Source organism: Oryx dammah, unplaced genomic scaffold (assembly GCF_014754425.2).
Source record: "Oryx dammah isolate SB20612 unplaced genomic scaffold, SCBI_Odam_1.1 HiC_scaffold_23, whole genome shotgun sequence".
NCBI lineage: Eukaryota > Metazoa > Chordata > Mammalia > Artiodactyla > Bovidae > Oryx > Oryx dammah.
Window position 1 is genome coordinate 116,038,991 of NW_024070207.1, and position 18,929 is coordinate 116,057,919.

The window sequence follows — 18,929 nt, forward strand, 5'->3', positions numbered from 1 at the left end:
TGGGGGTTTCTGGGGTTCATGTTCTGGGGCTTTTTTGGGGTTCTGGGGCTTTTTGGGGTTCTGGGGCTTTGGGGGGCTCTGGGGCTTTGGGGGTTTCTGGGGTTCATGGCATCCCTGAGGTTTGAGGCTATCTGGACATAATGGAGTCCTAGGTTCATGGTGTCCTGAGGCATGATGTAGTCCGGTTCATGGCGTCCCGGGGCACGCAGTGGGGTGCAGGTTTTCTGGTGTCCTAGGGGCTTAAGGGGATTCTGGGGCTCAAGGCGGTTGTAGAGTTCATGGCGTTCTGGGTGGGGGGAAGGTGGAGGGGATCCTGAGGTTTTAAGGTCTCTGGTGTTTATGGTGTCCTTGGGACTTGAGGTGATCCCAGCGGACGCCGATTCTCATGGCGCCAGCACGTGGTGAGCCAGCCTCGTTTCCGGCATGAGGGCGGCACTTATTTCCAGGACCCCTAGTGGCGGTAGAAAAGTCTCAGTCTTCAACGGACCAGAGGGTGGGCCACCTCGGTTGTTTCCCGCGCCCTCCAGAGGGCAGTGTGCCACACTGGCACACAACCAGTTCTGTGCAGTTGTAGTTTTTTATTTTGAACTTCATTGCAAGGCTTCTGGTGCTCGCGCCACCAGCAGCTGCAGAGCGTGGTGCGTTGCACAGGAAAGTGATTTGGCTTAACGACTGAGGCACTCCTGGGAGGAGAAGATTTGCTTTGCTTGCACAACAACCTCAAATTATAGCAGCGCTTTGCGGGGTGGGGTGTCCATCCCGCGCACCCCCCCACCCCCCCGCCTCTCCAGGGATGCCAGAACATTATGGGCTTTTGAGATTTAGCCACTTATTTTTTAAGTACTTCGTGCTGACTTTCTGGAACAAGTTGATCCTTTATTCTTTCTTTTCTCTGTCAGAGAGGGTTGGGGTCCAAGAAGGACCAAGACTTTCAGCCATTATGTAGACTTTTAAAAAATATTGCAACTTTATTGTTATTTCCTTTTAGATTTGCATTTCACTGAGGTAACATTGGTTCCTAATATATGTTTCATGTGTGCCTTATGTTTCTACTTCTGTATACCCTACAGCACCAAAATTTTATGTGGAATTTTGAGTTTATAGAATTGACAAGCTAGCGAGTTGATTCATTATAATATCTTTTGCGATTGGGGCAAAGACAGATTGGGCAGCCTCTGTTTTATGGTAGATATGCAAATTAGGAGAAAGAAAATAAAGATATGTGTATGGAGAAATCCCAGCACAGAGTGCATTCTTTGCTTCAAGAGGGCAGATGCAGGAGTCAGAGAACACTGCAAAATGTGAGGACCCTGTAAGGCAGGGGAACCCTCCTGTGTGAGCTCCAGGACCAACCCTTCTGTGTGAGCCAGCTGTATGGGTTGAGCATGGTTTGGTAGAAAAGACTAGTAAGTTGGGGATAGCTTCCCTCCCTCCTCTACCCAGTTTTCTCTGAATTAGGACTGCTCCCAGGTTTTATAACAGGAGGTGGTCAACTGTTTTAATGTTTACAAGTAGAGCTTTTACAAGCACTTTTTGTATGCATTGTTTTATAAAGCAGGGCATGGGGTCAGTTCAGTTTCAAGCCTGCCTGTAGCAAATGCAGGGCGACGGGACATAGTATTATCATCCTTTGTGATCAGGCGGACTTCGTAGTCTCTAAAGTTTGATGGAGAGAGTAGGACTGCTTTGTAGAGTCCTGACAGAAGATTTAGAAAGTGATTGTTTTGATGCACATTTTTGCTTAAAAAAAAAAAAAAAGGAATGATCTGGCCATTTTTTTCTGTCCTATTTAGTTGTGTATATTCTTTGCAGTAGGCTTCCCTGGTGGCTAAGACAGTAAAGAATCTGCCTGCAATGCAGGAGACGTGGGTTCAACCCCTGGATTGGGAAGGTCCCCTGGAAAAGGGAATGGCAACCCCTTCCAGTATTCTTGTCTGGAGAATTCCATGGACTGAGGAGTCTGGCAAGCTACAGTCCATGGGATCACAAAGAATTGGGCATGACTGAGTGACTAACACTTTCACTTTTCATTTTTTGCAGTAGTTGTCATGTGAAAGGCAGATTTCAGCCCTCATCATTGTGAACTATGTGTTACTTGATAAATTCATGGCTACTTAGTTCCTTGTACCTTGGGAGCAGAGCATAATCTTCAAACTACTTCTAAATGTTATAGTGTCTTAAAAATTGTCTGTGAAGGCTATGCATATACCTAAAGAAATTAATTGGAATTTTGCAAATTAACTGAGAAACCATAGTGGAATTGTCAATTGCTTTACTCATACTAGTTTGAAAGATCTGTTGATGTACAAAAGCTTATCTTAAAAATAAAATTTCAATTGCCTTTGCTTTTGTTATTTTCTTTTGATTTTGAAGTCTAAACTTTATTGTAGAGAATCTTAACAAAGAAATCTAATGAAGATAATTTTGCCACCCAGAGATAGTGACATAGAGATAACCATTGGTATGTTTCTTTCTGCTCTCAAAGTTAAGATTATGCTGTATTTTTCTGCTTTGAATCTTTTTGCTCCTTTAAGATTATTTCACAAGCATTTCTAATATTAATAAATGTTGAAAATGTTCTTCTCATTGGCAATATACAATTCTGTCATATGGAACTACCATAATTTATTTAACCAGTTTTCTTTTGTTTGGATACCAGGTAGTTTCTAAAGTTTTGTTTTATTTCTATGAGGACTATTAAGTAGATAGAGTTCACTGCAACTCTCCAAAACCAACCCCAAAGTTTTATGGATGACAAAACAGAGGCAAAAGAATAGATGTATCTGGCCCAGAGTTCATACCTCTAGATAGCTAGAGAGCCTGAATCGTAACCTACACCACGTGACTCCTAATTTAGTACCATTTTCACACCACCTTACACTGGTTCACTACTTTATTCTAGTACTTTGGTCTATTTGAAATAAATATACTGAATCCAAAATATGCAAGGTAAATGTGACCTACAAGTTAATACTTCAAGCTTAAACATGTTCTTTTTTCAGACCAACTTTAGGAAACAAGAAAGCTCATTTATGTATTTTACATTTTGTATTCATTAAAATACAAAGTTTGCCAAGTTTATATTTCACATGTAGTTTACTTGTAGTTATCTATTTTACATTTTGTGAGAGTCGATTTATATTTAATTTTTGATAATAACATTACTTTTATATGTTATTTCTCCATTATTTAGTATCTTAAAGATTATATTAATTTTTAGAGAACAAGTTTGGAAATTCATGGAGTGTGGTTGTATAATCTCAGTTGTATCATTTAAAACTTAAAAGCATATCACTGAACACAGTACATGGGCCAGGTGGTCTAATTTCTTAAAGGAGAAGAAATTTATTGCTCTATAGAACTGAAGTTCTAGAAGTAATACTGTTTGTGTTTATGTATATATATACATATAAGCTTTATACTAAGCAATTGATTTCTTAGCTAAGTTGGCAATGATTGGAGATATGAAAATACTTAACTTTTTTTCAGCTAAAATGTTTTTTAAACACTCCATAACTTTATAAGGTGGTTTTTGCTAGAAACTTTTTATTTAATGTGGCATCTAATCTACACATTCTCTTTGCTTCTTAGATTGTATAGTTTTATCTGTTGGAGAAGACAGTGATGATGATGATGACGATGATGGTGCCGCTGAAGTTGTGGTAATACAAGACTTTGATACAGATGCTACTGAGGACTCACTTTCTGATGATGAAGTGTTGCTTCTACTAACAGATTCTGAAGATGACAGTGATAGCACTGAGGAACTGCCTGCATTTTCATTTGGTAAATTTGTTAAATTTCCTCCTGTGCGAAATTTTGATCCCCAGTCCCCATTTCCAGTAAATTGCTTAAACATTCCTCTCACTCTTACCTTAATTCTTTATTATCAGAAGGCCAAGCTTTGTGGTAAAAGCACAGTGTTTACTTGTGCTTGCATTTTCCATTTATTTAAGCTCTGTCATGTCTCCTTTTCTGTTTTTGTTCTATGGGGACTGGGGAGGTAGCCTTGGAAAGCACTGGGGAGAGTATATTTTGTCTCTGAAAAATTATTTATACCTGGCAACTAAAATTATAATGATTTGGTGCCAAAGCTAAAACTGAACTTTTGGGAGAAATAGTTTGGGTCAAGAGTCCATGGAATAGATGACATGATTTTCTATGTTGAAGATCTCAAAGAATCACCAAAAAAAAAAACCTCCTAGGCAATTATAGCAAGCAATTATATAATTAATAAATTAATAAATAGCAATTATAGCAAGATTCTCAGGATACAAGGTTAATATCAGTACCTTCCCTGTATACAAGCAATAAACATTTGGAACTTGAATTCAAAACACAGCATTTTATTTACATTAGCACCCAAGAAAAAGTCCATGGAAAGTAGAATCCTGCAACCAGAACTCTAGCTACTTGTCCTTCTAGTGGTTGCTTTTCAGCCACAATCACAAGGAAATGGGAAACTCATTGCCTCCTCACTTATACACAGAGCCAGGAGACATTAACCCCTTGGGAACATCCCTTCATTAACTTGACAGTATGCTCTTCTCTGTTTGCATAGAGAATTGGGTTTACTACTCTTTAAAACATTGAAATATTGCTGCTTTGACTGAGGTCAGCAAACTTTTTCTGTAAAGGGCCAGATAGTAAATATTTTAAGATTTGCAGTTGTAAGGCCTCTTGTTCCAACTACTCAGCTCTGCTGTTGAAACATGAAAAGAACATTATATTAGTAGATGAGTATATGCCTGTGTTTCAGTAAAACTTTATAGATGCTGAAATTTGAATCCTATAATTTTTCCATTTCATGAAATATTCTTCTTTTGTTTGTGTTTTTTAAAATTTAAAACTTAAAAATGTAGGGAAAAAGCCCTCAACTAAAACCATTTGTAGCTCCTGTGCTACATAAAAACAGGCAGTAGGGTGGGTTTGGTCTGCAGGCTGTAGTTTGCCAACCCTGGTCTAAATGATGCCAGAAGTCATCACTTTTTATTAGTTTTGGTTTTAAAACTATATACAAAACCAACAGGATGCTTTCTTAGTGTATTATAAACATCAACAACAGCCCTCCTTAGTGTGGAAAGAAATAGAGGAGAATTTTCAGTTGTGGATACCCTTTTACCTATCATTTCTGCTTCTAAGAATTTATCCCACAGAACTACTTGCAGAAGTGCAAGACTGTTCAGCTGTGTTCTTTGCCAGAGGGAAAACTTTAGAAGTAACTTGAATATACATGAGTTAGGGACTGGTTAAATAGATTATGCGTGGCCTATTTGCATGATAGGAAACTGAGAAGCTGTTAAAGTGATTGCAGTATACTTAGAGGTTTGTGTTTGGAAAGACCAATACGTGTTTAGTAGAAAAAGGAGATTGCAAAGCAGTACTTATAGTTGGAGCCCTTTTATCTTATCTAACTGAAAGAAAAATTTAGGAGATTTCAGAGAAGGTGGCTAAGTAGTTTTCTTATTATGGTAAAATATATATATTTATAATTTTAATCATCTGTAAGTGTTCAGGGTAGCATAAGACAGCCTAATTGTTGTTGTTCAGTTGCCAAGTTGTATCCAACTCTCCATGACCCCATGGACTGCAGCATGCCCCTCACTATCTCCTGGAGTTTGTCCAAGTTCAGGTCCATTGAATTGGTGGTGCCATTCAACCATCTCATCCTCTATCTCCTCCTTCTCTTTCTGCCCTCAATCTTTCCCAGCATCAGAGTCTTTTCCAGTGAGTCAGCTGTTTGCATTAGGTGGCCAAAGAATTGGAGCTTCAGCTTCAGCATCAGTCCCTCCAAAGAGTGTTCAGGGTTGATTTCCTTTAAGATTGACTGGTTTGATCTGCTTGCTTTCCAAGGGACTCTCAAGAGTCTTCTCCAGTACCATAGTTCAAAAGCATTGATTCTTATGGTGCTCTGCCTTCTTTATTGTTCAGCTCTCACATCTGTACAGACCATAGGTTTGACAGAGGAAATCTGTCAGTGCTTCCACCTTTTCCCTTTGCCATGAAGTGATAGGACCAGATGCCATGATCTTAGTTTTTTTTTTAATATGTAGTTTTAAGGTGGCGTTTTCACTGTCCTCCTTCACCCTCATCAAGAGGATCTTTAGTTCCTCTTTGCATTCTGCCATTTGAGTGGTATCATCCGCATTACTGAGGTTGTTGATATTTTTCCCAGCAATCTTGATTCCAACTTGTAACTCATCCAGCCCGGCATATCACATGATGTCCTCTGCATATAAGTTAAATAAACAGGGTGACAGTTAACAGCATTGTTGTACTCCTTTATTAATCCTGAACCAGTCAGTTGTTCCATGTAGGGTACTAGCTGTTGCTTCTTGACACGCATACAAGTTTCTCAGGAGACAGGTAAGATGGTTTGGTATTCCCATCTCTTTAAGAATTTTCCACAGTTTGTTATGATCCACACAGTCAAAGGCTTTAGTGTAGTTAGTAAAGCAGAAGTAGGTGTTTTTTCTGGAATTCCCTTGCTTTCTCTATGATCCAGTAAATATTGGCAATTTGATCTCTGGTTCCTTTGCCTTTTCTAAACCCCGCTTGAACATCTGGAAGTTCTCAGTTCATATAATGTTGAAGCCTAGCTTGCAGGATTTTGAGCATACCCTTACTCGCATGGGAAATAAGTGCAATTGTCCAGTGATTTGAACATTCTTTAGTACTGCCGTTCTTGGGAATTGGGATGAGGATTGACCTTTTCCAGTCCTGTGGCCACTGCTCTGGGTTTTCCAAATTTGCTGACATATTGAATGTACCACTTTAATAGCATCATCTTTTAAGATTTTAAATAGATCAGCTAGAATTCCATCTGTATTAGCTTTATTAGAAGCAGTGCTTCCTAAGGCCCACTTGACTTCACAGTCCAGAAAGTCTGGCTTTGAGTGAGAGACTATACTGTCGTGGTTATCTGAGTCATTAAGATCTTTTTTGTACACTTCCTCTGTGTATTCTTTCCATCTCTTCTTGATCTCTTCCGCTTTTATTAGATCTTTACATTTCCACCGTTTCTGTTCTTTGTTGTGCCCATCTTTGGATAAAATGTTCATTTGATATTTCCAATTTTCTTGAAGAGTTCTCTAGTCTTACTGTTTGTTGTTTTCCTCTATTTCTTGCCGTTGTCCACTGAAGAAGGCTTTTCATGTCTCCTTGCTATCCTCTGGAACTCTGCATTTAGTTAGGTGTACCTTTCCCTTTCTCTCTTGCATTTTGCTTCTCTTCTTTTCTCAACTATTTGTAAAGCCTCCTCAGACAATCGCTTTGCCTTCATGCATTTCTTTTTCTTTGGGATGGTTTTGCTGACTGCCTCCTATACAGTGTTATAGACCTCTGTCCATAGTTCTTCAGGCACTCTGTTTACTAGATCTAATTCCTTGAATCTATTCCTCACCTGCACTGTGTATTCATAGGGAATTTGATTTAAGTCGTACCTGACTGACCTACTGGTTTTCCCTGCTTTCTTTAGTTTAAGCCTGAATTTTACTATGAGGAGCTAATGATGTCAGCCACACTCAGCTCCATGTCTTATTTTTGCTGACTGTATAGAGCTTCTATATCTTTGGCTACAAAGAATGTAATCAATCTGATTGCAGTTTTGACCATCTGATGATGTCCATGTGTAAAGTCGTCTCTTGTGCTATTGAAAAAGAGTGTTTGCTATGACCTGTGCTTTCTCTTGGCAGAATTCTGTTAGCCTTTGCTCTGCTTCATTTTGTACGCCAAGGCCAAACTTGCCTGTTACTCCAGGTATCTCTTGACTTCCTACTTCCAATCCCCTGTGATGAATAGGACATCTTTTTTTTTTTTTGGTGTTCTAGGAAGTCGTCTAGCTCTTCATAGAACTGATTCAACTTCAGCTTCTTCAGCATCAGTGGTAGAGGCATAGTCTTGGATTACTATGATGTTGAATGGTTTGCTTTGGAAAAGAACTGAGATCATTCTGTCATTTTTAAGGTTGCACCCAAGTACTGCATTTCAGACTGTTTTGTTGATTTATGAGGGCTACTCCATTTCTTTTAAGGGATTCTTGCCCACAGTAGTAGATACAATGGTCATCTGAATTAAATTCGCCCATTCCTGTCCATTTTCGTTCACTGATTCCTAAAATGTTGATGTTCACTCTTGCCATCTCCTGTTTGACCACTTCTAATTTACCTTGATTCAAGACATCCCTGGTGGCACAGACAGTAAAGCGTCTGTCTACAATGCGGGAGACCCGGGTTCGATCCCTGGATTGGGAAGATCCCCTGGAGAAGGAAATGGCAATCCACTCCAGGACTATTGCCTGGAAAATCCCATGGACAGAGGAGCCTGGTAGCCTACAGTCCACGGGGTCGCAAAGAGTCGGACACGACTGAGCAACTTCACTATTCACTATTCACTATGGACCTAACGTTCTAGGCTCCTATGCAGTACTGTTCTTGACAGCATCAAATTTTACTTTCCTCATGTATCACATCCACAGCTTAGTGTCAATTCCCCTTTGGCCCAGCCACTTCATTCTTTTTGGTGATATTAGTAGTTGTCCTCTGCTCTTCCCCAGTAGCATACTGGACACCTTCCAACCTGGGGGGCTCCTCTTTCAGTGTCATATCTTTTTGCCTTTTTATACAGTTCATGGGGGTTCTCACAGCTAGTATACTGGAGTGGTTTGGCATTTCCGCCTCCAGACAGCCTAATAGCTCTGGTTAAGATTCTTAGTATAATGTTGATAGTGGTGAAAGTGGGCATTTGTCTTGCTCCTGATCATAGGGGAAAAGCTTTCAAGTCACTCACCACTGAGTGTGATGTTAGCTGTGGGTTTTCATAAATACCATTTATCTAGTTGTGGAATTTCCCCTCTGTTCCTGATTTTCTGAGAATTTTTGTAAGAAATGGTGTTGGATTTTGTCTGATGTCTTTTGGCATTAATTGATATGATCGTGTTTTTCCCCCCTCTTTATTCTATTAATGTGATGTGTAACATTGATTGGTTTTCTTATGTTAAACCAACCTTGCATTCCTAGGATAAATCCCTCTTGGTCATGGTGAATAATTCTTTTAATATGCTGTTAGATAAGACTTGCTAATATTTTGATGAGGATTTTTACATCTGTATTCATAAGGGATATTGGCCTGTTTTTCTTTTCTTATGTCTTTATCTGACTTTGGTATCAGGGTAATTTTTAAATTTTTTGGAAGAGTTTGAGAAGGATTGGTGTGTTAATTTCTCCTTAAATATTTGGTAGAATCCAGCATTGAGGTCCTCTGGTCCAGACCTTTTCTTTACTGGAAGGTTTGTGGTGATTGATTTAATCTTTTTACTTGTTATAGATCTGTTGAGATTTTTTTTCCCCTTGGGACAGTTTAGATAATTTTTTAAATTATAAGGACAGATTATTTTCTCACATACCAGCATCAAACAATTTAGAAGTTATATAGGGAAAAAACCCCAACAGATAATGGCTACAAATAAATATTTAAAATTGTAAGGAATAAAAAAATAGCAGAACCTATATGAAAGGAAAGCACGTACTTTACTGAGGGTCATGTAAAAAAGCTTGAGTAAGTGGAGAGACACAAATTTTTCCTGGTTGAGAAAAAAATACCCTAGTGTACCTTTAAAAAAACCTTGGGAAAACCTATTTAATGGACAGGTGGTCATTTACCATATCAAACACACAAAACATTTAAAAGTACAATTATTGAAATATTATGGTACTAGTTTTGAAGTAGGGAGCCAGATTTAATACAATAAAAAGATCATAAACAGAATAAAGAATTTAGAGTTAATATACTACAGTATATTAATATGAATAACATATTACATAGCAAATCATGCTGGTATGAATGGTTAACTATTAGAAATGGGGAAGACCACTTGATTTTGCCTCACATCACTCTTAAATAATTTCAAGATGTATTAAAGAGCTGAATATGCAGTAAATGGAAGTATGGAAGACTAGATGAAAGCATAGTTGAATGTTTTTTTCTAATCTTTGTGGAAGATTGAGAATAGAAGCAGTTCAAGAAAGCACACAAATATTAATGAACTTGATAAAGTTAAGGACAAATAACCCCTCCCTATCTCACAAACTCAGACCTCAAAAATCACATCAATACCTGGGAAAAGTATTTCCTGAAAATATGCATTTTCCAGAGTTACTATTCTTAAGATAGTAAGACATCATGCAAATCAAACAGGAAACACTGAAACTCTAATAGGGCAATGAGCAGAGGACATGGACATGGAAAATAACAAGTTACAGGACAAGAAATCTTAATAGATAGAAAACATCTATTCAACTGCATTAGTAACAAGAGAAATGCAAATTAATATGGGATACAAAAATGAGATAAACTTTCATCTATCAGATTAGCAATTTTTACATGGTTTGTTTTAGTGTTAATGGAGAAAACAATTGCACTACAGTTTTTATGAATGTAAATTAGTGTAACCTTTTTGGACATTTTGGCAGCACCTGTCAAGAACCCCTGAAAGAATCATAGCCTTTGACAACTAGGGATTCTTCTATATATCCATTATAAGGAACTACTCAGAAATATACATAACTATTTACATTTGAATGTGTACACATCGTTATAGCAAAATAGTGAGCAACTGGAAGCTGTATTAATGTCCTGCAACAGAAAACAGATAACATAACCTGTGGACATACACATAATGGAATATTATGCAGGCATTTAAAATATTTAAAAATTACAAATGGCATACAAAATTGTTCAGTGTACAGTATGGGTCAAACTACTAGATAAAATAGAGAGTAAAAAAGAGAAAAGGAATTGTATTTCAGGGTTATGATATTTATTAGTGATAGATTACTTAATTTAGATTCTGAATTTTTTATAAAGAACTTAATTTTAGGTTGACTTTTTATAGAAATCTATCATGCAAAAATATGCACAAATCATAAATACACAGCATAAAATTTCAAATTAATTCACACATATAACCAACACCCACACCAAAAGATAGAAGGTTATGAGCTCCCCAGAATCAGCTCTCACCTCCCTTTCAGTCAGTACTCTCTTGCAAGGTAGTGCTATCCTGATATCTCTCACCATCGATTATTTTTGTCTGTCTTTAGATTGAGCTTTAGGTCAGTCAAATCATACATTATCCTTTTAGGTTCTTGGACCCAATTCTACTGAGTGTGTTGGGGCTTCCCACACAACATGAAGCAATTCTTGGACACCAGTCGGGTGTCTGAGAATTCAACTCAATTCTAACACTGCCTAATGTAGATAGTGTCAGATTCCACAGGTTGAGATATCAGTCTTACAAGACTGCCTCCCCCTGCCCATACCCCAGGTGCAAGCCCAGGTGCTTCTGATTGACTTGCTACAAATCAGAGGTTCCCACAGCCTTCTGGGGTTCGATTAATTTGCTAGTGAGATTCACAGAATTCAGAGAAGGATTTAACTTACTAGAATAACGGTTTATTATAAAAGGATATAATTCAGGAACAGGGAAATGAAAGAGATGCACAAAGCAAGGTATGGGAAAAGGGCATAGAGCTTTCAAGCCCTCTCCTAGCTCCACTCTCCTCAATATCCATGTGTTCACTAACCTGGAAGCTCTCTGAACTCTCTTTGAGATTTTATGGCGGCTTCATTACAGATTCATGATTAAATCATTGGCCATTGGTGATTGATTCAACCTCCAGCCCCTCTCCCCTCCTGGAGGTTAGGGGAATGGGACTGGAAGTGCCCATCCACTAGTCACGTGGTTGGTTCCTCTGGTGACCAGCCTCTATCCTTAGGTGATCCAGAGACATTCCAAAAGTAACCTCAATAACATGACAAAAGATATCTGATCACTCATCACTTAAAATATTTTAAGGATTTTAGGAACTCAGTGGTAGAAACCAGGATAGAGACCAAATATATATTTCTTATTATAAATTCATGATATCACAACTATATTCTCTTTTGTGTCTAGCTTTTACTCAATGCTATGGTTGTGAGGTTCATTCTCACAGTGTATAGCAGTAGTTGGTTTATTCCCATTGCTGTGTAGTTCTTTGTGTGAGAACACTACAGTTTAATTATGGGCTTCCCTGGTGGCTCAGAGGTTAAAGCGTCTGCCTCCAATGCAGCTTGTATTAGTCAGAAAAAAAGCAACTAGTTTAAAAAATAAAAACTGAGGTTTTTTTTTAAGTGAGGTTATAGCTCAAATTGGAGGTATTTCATAATTGAATTTCCCCCACAATATTAGTCAGCATTTATCTAACTTGAGAGTCTTTATCTCCTTTGATTTCTTGCTTCTGAACCTTTGTTCATGACTAGTATCTCTACTGTAGAATGAAAAGGAAATAGGAAAAGAGATGAAACTCGAATCTCATCATTCTGCCTCTTATTACTACTCTGGCTCAGGATGGATAAAGGGTATTAACTCTCTCATGAACGACCCTCCCAGAAAGATATGCTATAATAGCATTGCACTCAATGTCTTTTTCTGGTTGCAGAGATGAATGACTCAACCATAAACGAGCCTTCATAATTCTAGAAGAGATTTTGGCTTATTTTTCACATGCAGTTATTTAGGTTTAATATAAAATTTAACTATGGAAGCAGTCATAATTTTAGCACTGAGATGACCTTAGATGTAATTTCGCCCAGTTTTCACCTGTCAGGGGAGAAGCTGATGTCTTAATGGTCTGCCCAGGCCACACCATGATGGAGGCCCAAGCTTGAAGAGACTCCTGACTTAAATTTGGAGGCCTGCAGCCTCCCTGAGTGAAAAGCCTCTGAGCTCCTTGACCAGAGCAGTTAGGACTCATGCTCTGTTCATTTGTTTTCAGCACTTATGCTGTTGCCTTTAGATTGTAAAGCATTTGCTTCACAATTTGGAACTGTGTTTGTTCTGGGTTCTTATTCCTACTTGTGGGCAATAAAGTCCTTCAATTTTAAAAAGGTTATCCTAAACCACTAATAGAAGAATTCTCATTTTGTTGCTCTCTAAAATTCAGCTAGAACTCCAATTCAACCTGAGTTGGCATTCTGAAAACATATCCATCCATATTAAATTTATTAAAGCAGTAAATGTGTTAAGTAACTTTTTTATGCATTTGCTTTTCAGACATGGAAGATTTTGCAGCATTAAATAGCCAAGTAGTTTCATGTCTGGCATGTTTAAAAAGAGGTAACCCTGACTCAGAGGAAGTGGAGTCTATGCCGTTGTGCAAAAAAGGGCGACTATCTGTTCCAGGAGACAATCGCATGGTTTGTACAGTAAAGTGAAAATCTTTCTTTTTTTCATTCAGCTTTATTTCTTTTAATAGATTGAGTTTAATTTCATACAGCGAAATGCACAGATCTTAAGTATAACTTGAGATCTTAAGTTCAGTGAGTTTCAACAAATATGTACGCCCCCTCTATCAAGGTAAAGAATATTTACATCATCCCAGAAAGTTCCCTCATAACTGTTCCCAGTAAGTCTCCATCCCCTTGAACCTTGAAATACCATTCTGATGTTTTCTTCCATCATCGATTAGTTTTGTCTGTTCTAGAACTTTATAACTAGACTCACACAGTGTGCATTCTTTCATGCCATGGTCTCTTTTCCTTAGAGTAATGTTTTGAAATTCATCTGGTTGTAGCACTATTTCATTTCCATTTATTACTGAGTAATATTCCATTGTATGAATATCTATGATTTGTTTATTCATTCTCCTTTTGATGGACATTAGGGTTGTTTCCAGTTTTTGGTTATTACGAGTAAAGTGGCTATGAACATTATTATGGGAGTCTCTTTGTCAACATATGTTTACATTCAATTTGGGTAAATCCTTAGAAGTGGAGATACTGGGTCACAGGGTAGATTAAAGTTTATAAGAAACTGACAGTTTTTTGAAGTGGTTGTGCTATTTTACATTTTCATTATATTGTGCTGTGCTTCTAGATCTCTGAAGTTGAATAAAATAGATTATTAAATTGTTTATAGTTAAGTTTAACAGAAAATACAGTAATTTACTTACATAAGGATGAGGATAGTAATACCACCTAATTAGTGTAGGCAGTTCTTTTAACTTCTGTCAGCCCTGATGTTTTAATCTTTGGGGGATAGTATTATTTGCCTTCTAAGAGCCATGGTTTTTGACGTATTTATGTGGAAGTACTTTGAAAAGCATAAAGCATTGTAGAAGGGTAAGATGACAATATTGTTTTTATACTAATCTATTATAATTCCATAAAATTTTTACTGCCTAATAAATTTGTAATGCGGGGCTAATTCAGATAATTTTAAAAACAAAGACACTGATAATTACTTGGTATAGTTCTATTAAAATTATCCTTATAGTCCATAATTTATCCTTAGAATAAAGAGTTATAATAATGAAATCAAATGGCTATTTGCTGTCTGTTTACTTATTTATACTGTGTTTTATTCCAAAAAAGGATTTAAGGTGTCTTAGAGTAATTTATTAAGAAAAACAGGTGCTTAAGTGCTTCCTGCGTTGTCCACAGAGTGTCACTGTTGGATTATTTGAAAGTTAAAAGTCATATACCATTTAGTTCTTTGTGGTTAGAAATATTTGTTTTTAAAGCAGTTCTGGTACCAGATTACTAGAAGACTAGTCTTTCCATCTTGAAGTACATAAGGGGTTAAGCTTAATGGAAAATGTTGTCTTAAGTATAGTTGACTTAATGAGAAAACAGTTCTGCAAATATCTTTCCATGTTATTGTAATGCTTGCAATGGGCAGAGATCCTTTAGGCCTTTAATACTTCTTGTAAGCAAAATTGAAGCCTTAAAGCTTTTCTTTCAATTCTTTCTTTTATATTTCCTTTTGGTTTATTAATAAATCCTCCCTATGTAAGAACATGAACACCTGATTGTGAAGAAGGTGGAACTGTCATTAATGAATGTACATCAGACTGAATATTTTTGTAGTATTAATTGATGATTGCCAAATATATTCACATTTACTGTCATAAAGAAAGTGATTAAAATTCTTTTCAGCTTTCATTTACTGTGGAGTTACTCTGAACTTGTGAGCCCAAGGAAATATTTCTCTTACATGAGTACTTTACCATTTTATTTTCCTCTTTTCCTTATCTAATAGAAATTCATAGCAGTTTTGTACCTTGCTTCAGTAACTTTTCTAATTTTTGAAATGGTTTTAGATTTATGGGGGATTCCCTGGTGGCTCAGATGGTAAAGCGTCTGCCTGCAATGCAGGAGACCTGAGTTCGATCTCTGGGTCAGGAAGATCCCCTGGAGAAGGAAATGACAATCCACTCCAGTACTCTTGCCTGGAAAATTCCATGGATGGAGGAGCCTGGTGGGCTACAGTCCATGGGGTCGCAAAGAGTCAGACACGACTGAGTGACTTCACTTTCTTTCACTTAGATTTATGGAAGAACTATGCATATATTACAGAGAGTTCTTGTCTTTCACAAAATTTTCCTTAATGTTAACTGACCTGCGTAATTAAAGTTATGGTAATTGTTTAACTACAGTACGGTTTTCAAAACCAGGATATTAACATTGGTACCTTACAGTTAGCTAAACTGCATCCTTGTTTGATTTTCACCATCCCCTCTCCCCCAGTCTTTTTTCTGTTCCAATCCAGTATTCCTCATTGACTTTAGTTGCATCTTCCAGTTTGTGACAACTCCTTAGTCTTTCCTTATCTTTTGTGACCTTGACCATTTTGATGAATGTACTAATCATTTATTTGTAAAATGTGTCTCTTGATTATTGTATGTCTGATATTTTCTTTTGAATAGATTGAAATTATGCAATTTGGCAAGAACACCACATACACCATGTTGTCTCCTCAAGAATCATATCAGGAGTTTGAGATGTCCATATGTCTTTTTACTGGTGATGTTAACACCAATCATCTGGTGGTCTTCTGGATTTTTTCATTGTAAAATTACTATTTTTCCTTTGTAATTAATAAATATTTTTGGAAGGAGTATACTTTGTGCTAATATCCTGTCCTCAACTATTTGCTCTGTGTTGAGTTGCTGCTGCTGCTAAGTCGCTTCAGTCGTGTCTGACTCTGTGCGACCCCATAGACGGCAGCCCACCAGGCTCCCCCATCCCTGGGATTCTCCAGGCAAGAACACTGGAGCGGGTTGCCATTTGCTTCTCCAATGCATGAAAGTGAAAAGTGAAAGTGAAGTTTCTCAGTCGTGTCCAACTCCTAGCGACCCCATGGACTGCAGCCTACCAGGCTCCTCTGCCCATGGGATTTTGCAGGCACGAGTACTGGAGTGGGGTGCCATTGCCTTCTCCGGTGTTGAGTTAGCTCATGGATTTTACCATGGATTTTATTTGCAACATTTACTACTGTGGTGTTTGCCTATTGGTGACTTTGTTTCCCTTATTTCTTTGTATTTATTAAGTGGAATTAATTTGTAAGGAATAACTATCCTTTCTTCCCCATTTATTTATTGTTATATATTTTATATCAATATGGACTGATGGGCATTTATCATATTATATACATTATAATCCAATATTGCCACTATTTTATCGATCAAATTTTACAGCTTTGATGATATATTGAGAGCGCCTCTGGCTCCTGTGACCTTTTGACATCCTCCTACTTCTTTTTTTAGCAATTCCATATTTTCTGACATTACAAGGTGTTCTAGCCTCATATATACTTTCCCTGTCCCAGCTCTGGAATTCACCTCTCTTTCAATTCACCTCTGGTTCCTTTTATTGGAGAGAGGTATTTAGAAACCAAGCTCTGGACGCTAGGTGTGTTCATTGCTACTCTTGTGTAGCAAGATCTTAGTCCCACTTAATAGATCTTGGTCCCACTTAGTAAACAGAGCTAGGAAATAAGTGTGTCTACTAATCCAGCATACACATACATTTATGGCTGTGTCTGTTTGTATGTATATTATAAACTGTTCATATGAATATTCAGGAGCTTTTCTTAATCTTAGCTTCTTATATAATAACTTCATTCTTTTATCCCTCTTTTTTTTAGCCCTCTTTTTAATTGGCTCTTATCTTTTTCATCCTCATGATTGTGGGATTTGATTTTACTTCATCTATGCTTTATATTGTAGATTTCTGAAATACTTTTGAGGTAAAAAAGAAAACAATTAATATAGAGCAAAGTATATATTTTTAGTGCTTTATTTGGTTCCTAGAGATATTAAGTATTGACTTACTCATTTTTCTGATATTAATAGGAGAACCATGCAGCTGGAAATTTATTGAATGGAAATCGTCGTAACCAAGTTATTGAACTCGAACGCTATTGTCAGGTATCAAAGTTGTGTCTTAAATGTAGTTTTCCAAAATATTGATTATAATTTTCTTTACCTCATTTGATGTCATTGTACTCATTTTAATAATATTTATTTATTTGGCTGCTCTGGGTCTTAGTTGCAGCATGCGGGTTCTTCCATCTTCATTGTGGCCTACAAGATCTTTTAGTTGCAGCATGGGTGTCATTGTACTATTAATAGAAATTTTGCTATGCCAAGTTCTCTATGATTATTCATTCCATTGTGATACTTTAAAAATATCTACTTAGGACAACATTCCTAAGTGAAAAACTTGAAATAAAAATATGGTTTTAGTTTTCTAAAAAATATAGCCCATAACTAGTCAAATGTAGTTAAGTGTCTTTCATCTAGACTGTTCAATACTGAATTTCTCCAATATTCTCTTTTAAGGAAGTTGGCTGATTTGGATGAAATTTATTATGCCTAAATGCGTGTTAAAATATCTCAGTTGAAGCAAAATGGCAGCCCACCACTGTTTTTTTACTGAGTATATCTCATATAATTTTGAGGGGATTTTGTAAAAATTGACATATTGGTGGAGACTGATAGAAGCATGTAGCTATCAAGGATTTTGTGAGCTGCATAAAAAATAAATGTTTCTTAACATAACATTTATTTGATACAATGAACTAACATACTTTGAAAAGTAAGAAGTGTTTATGAGAGTCTTTCTCATTATCACTATTGAGAACAGAAGTGGAACACTTAAAGGGGACTGTGGTGTCTTCTGGGGAAGGATGTACAGAGAGCAGGAACGTAGGGGCCAAGTAGGGAGTTCTGATTTTGAGCAGTGCTAGCCCAGCCTGCTTTACATCAGCATCCACGAGGTTGAATGAGGTTGACACGGCTCTGCCAGGACCTTCTGAACGATTGTGCAAGATGTGGTGGGAGGGAGCATCTCCCATAAGACACGCCCAGGTTTCAGAGTCCTGCAGTGGGTCCTGGGGGATCCTCTCCATTTCTCCTCCTGTGCCTGCTCCCTCCTGTCTTCAGTGCCTTCCCTTCCCAGTCTAGGCCACATGGGGCAGCACTTCCACCTGTTCTTTATCCTTCCCAGCGTCCCTTTAGTAAAACCCCAGCCCTGTCCAGCCAGGCTGGGAAACAGAGGGGAGGACCTCTGCTGGGGACTGATGACCCTCACACAACCCCAATCCTTCTCGCTTATTTCATGGAGAAAATGGGGAAGCGTGGAGCAGAAATCCCCTCCAAGTCCCGATTCTTCTCACAGCCCACAAACCTGCCTAGTTCCATCTCTGCCAACCTCCTTCCTGACCGCTGGAGTGGGAAAAGGGTTCCCCCTATAAGGCTAACACTAACACTTCCTCTGGTTTCTGCATCTGATCCTCTTTCCCTGTGTTCAGACACCTCCCTTCATCTATCACCCCCCTCTCTCCTGGATCTTCAGCCTCTGTCTCTGTCACTCTCAGCATATTCAGTCTTCCACTATTATTTTTTAAAAATCACTTCTTTTGGCCTCCTGTCCCTCTCTAGCTGTCATCTTCTCTCTCTGCTTACCTTTATAACCCAGTTCTTTAAATGTCATTTATGTTATCTAAGCACCTGACTTCCTGTTTTTAGCTCTCTTTTAATCATAAAAGTAAAACATGCACGCAGTTCAAAGAAAAGTTAAAGAATAGAGAATGGCTTAAATGAAAA

At 37.7% G+C, this 18,929-nt stretch overlaps 1 protein-coding gene across 1 annotated transcript in view; it reads left to right on the top strand.

Annotated features, from left to right (window-relative positions):
- Window positions 1-423: 423 nt before the first annotated feature.
- The window catches only part of BEND2 (BEN domain containing 2), a 52,475-nt gene continuing 33,969 nt past the window's right edge, over window positions 424-18,929 (top strand). The window contains exons 1-2 of the mRNA XM_040265362.1: window positions 424-493; window positions 3,592-3,786. Of these exons, the coding sequence (XP_040121296.1) occupies window positions 424-493; window positions 3,592-3,786 (265 nt within the window). The remainder of the gene's footprint in view (window positions 494-3,591; window positions 3,787-18,929) is intronic.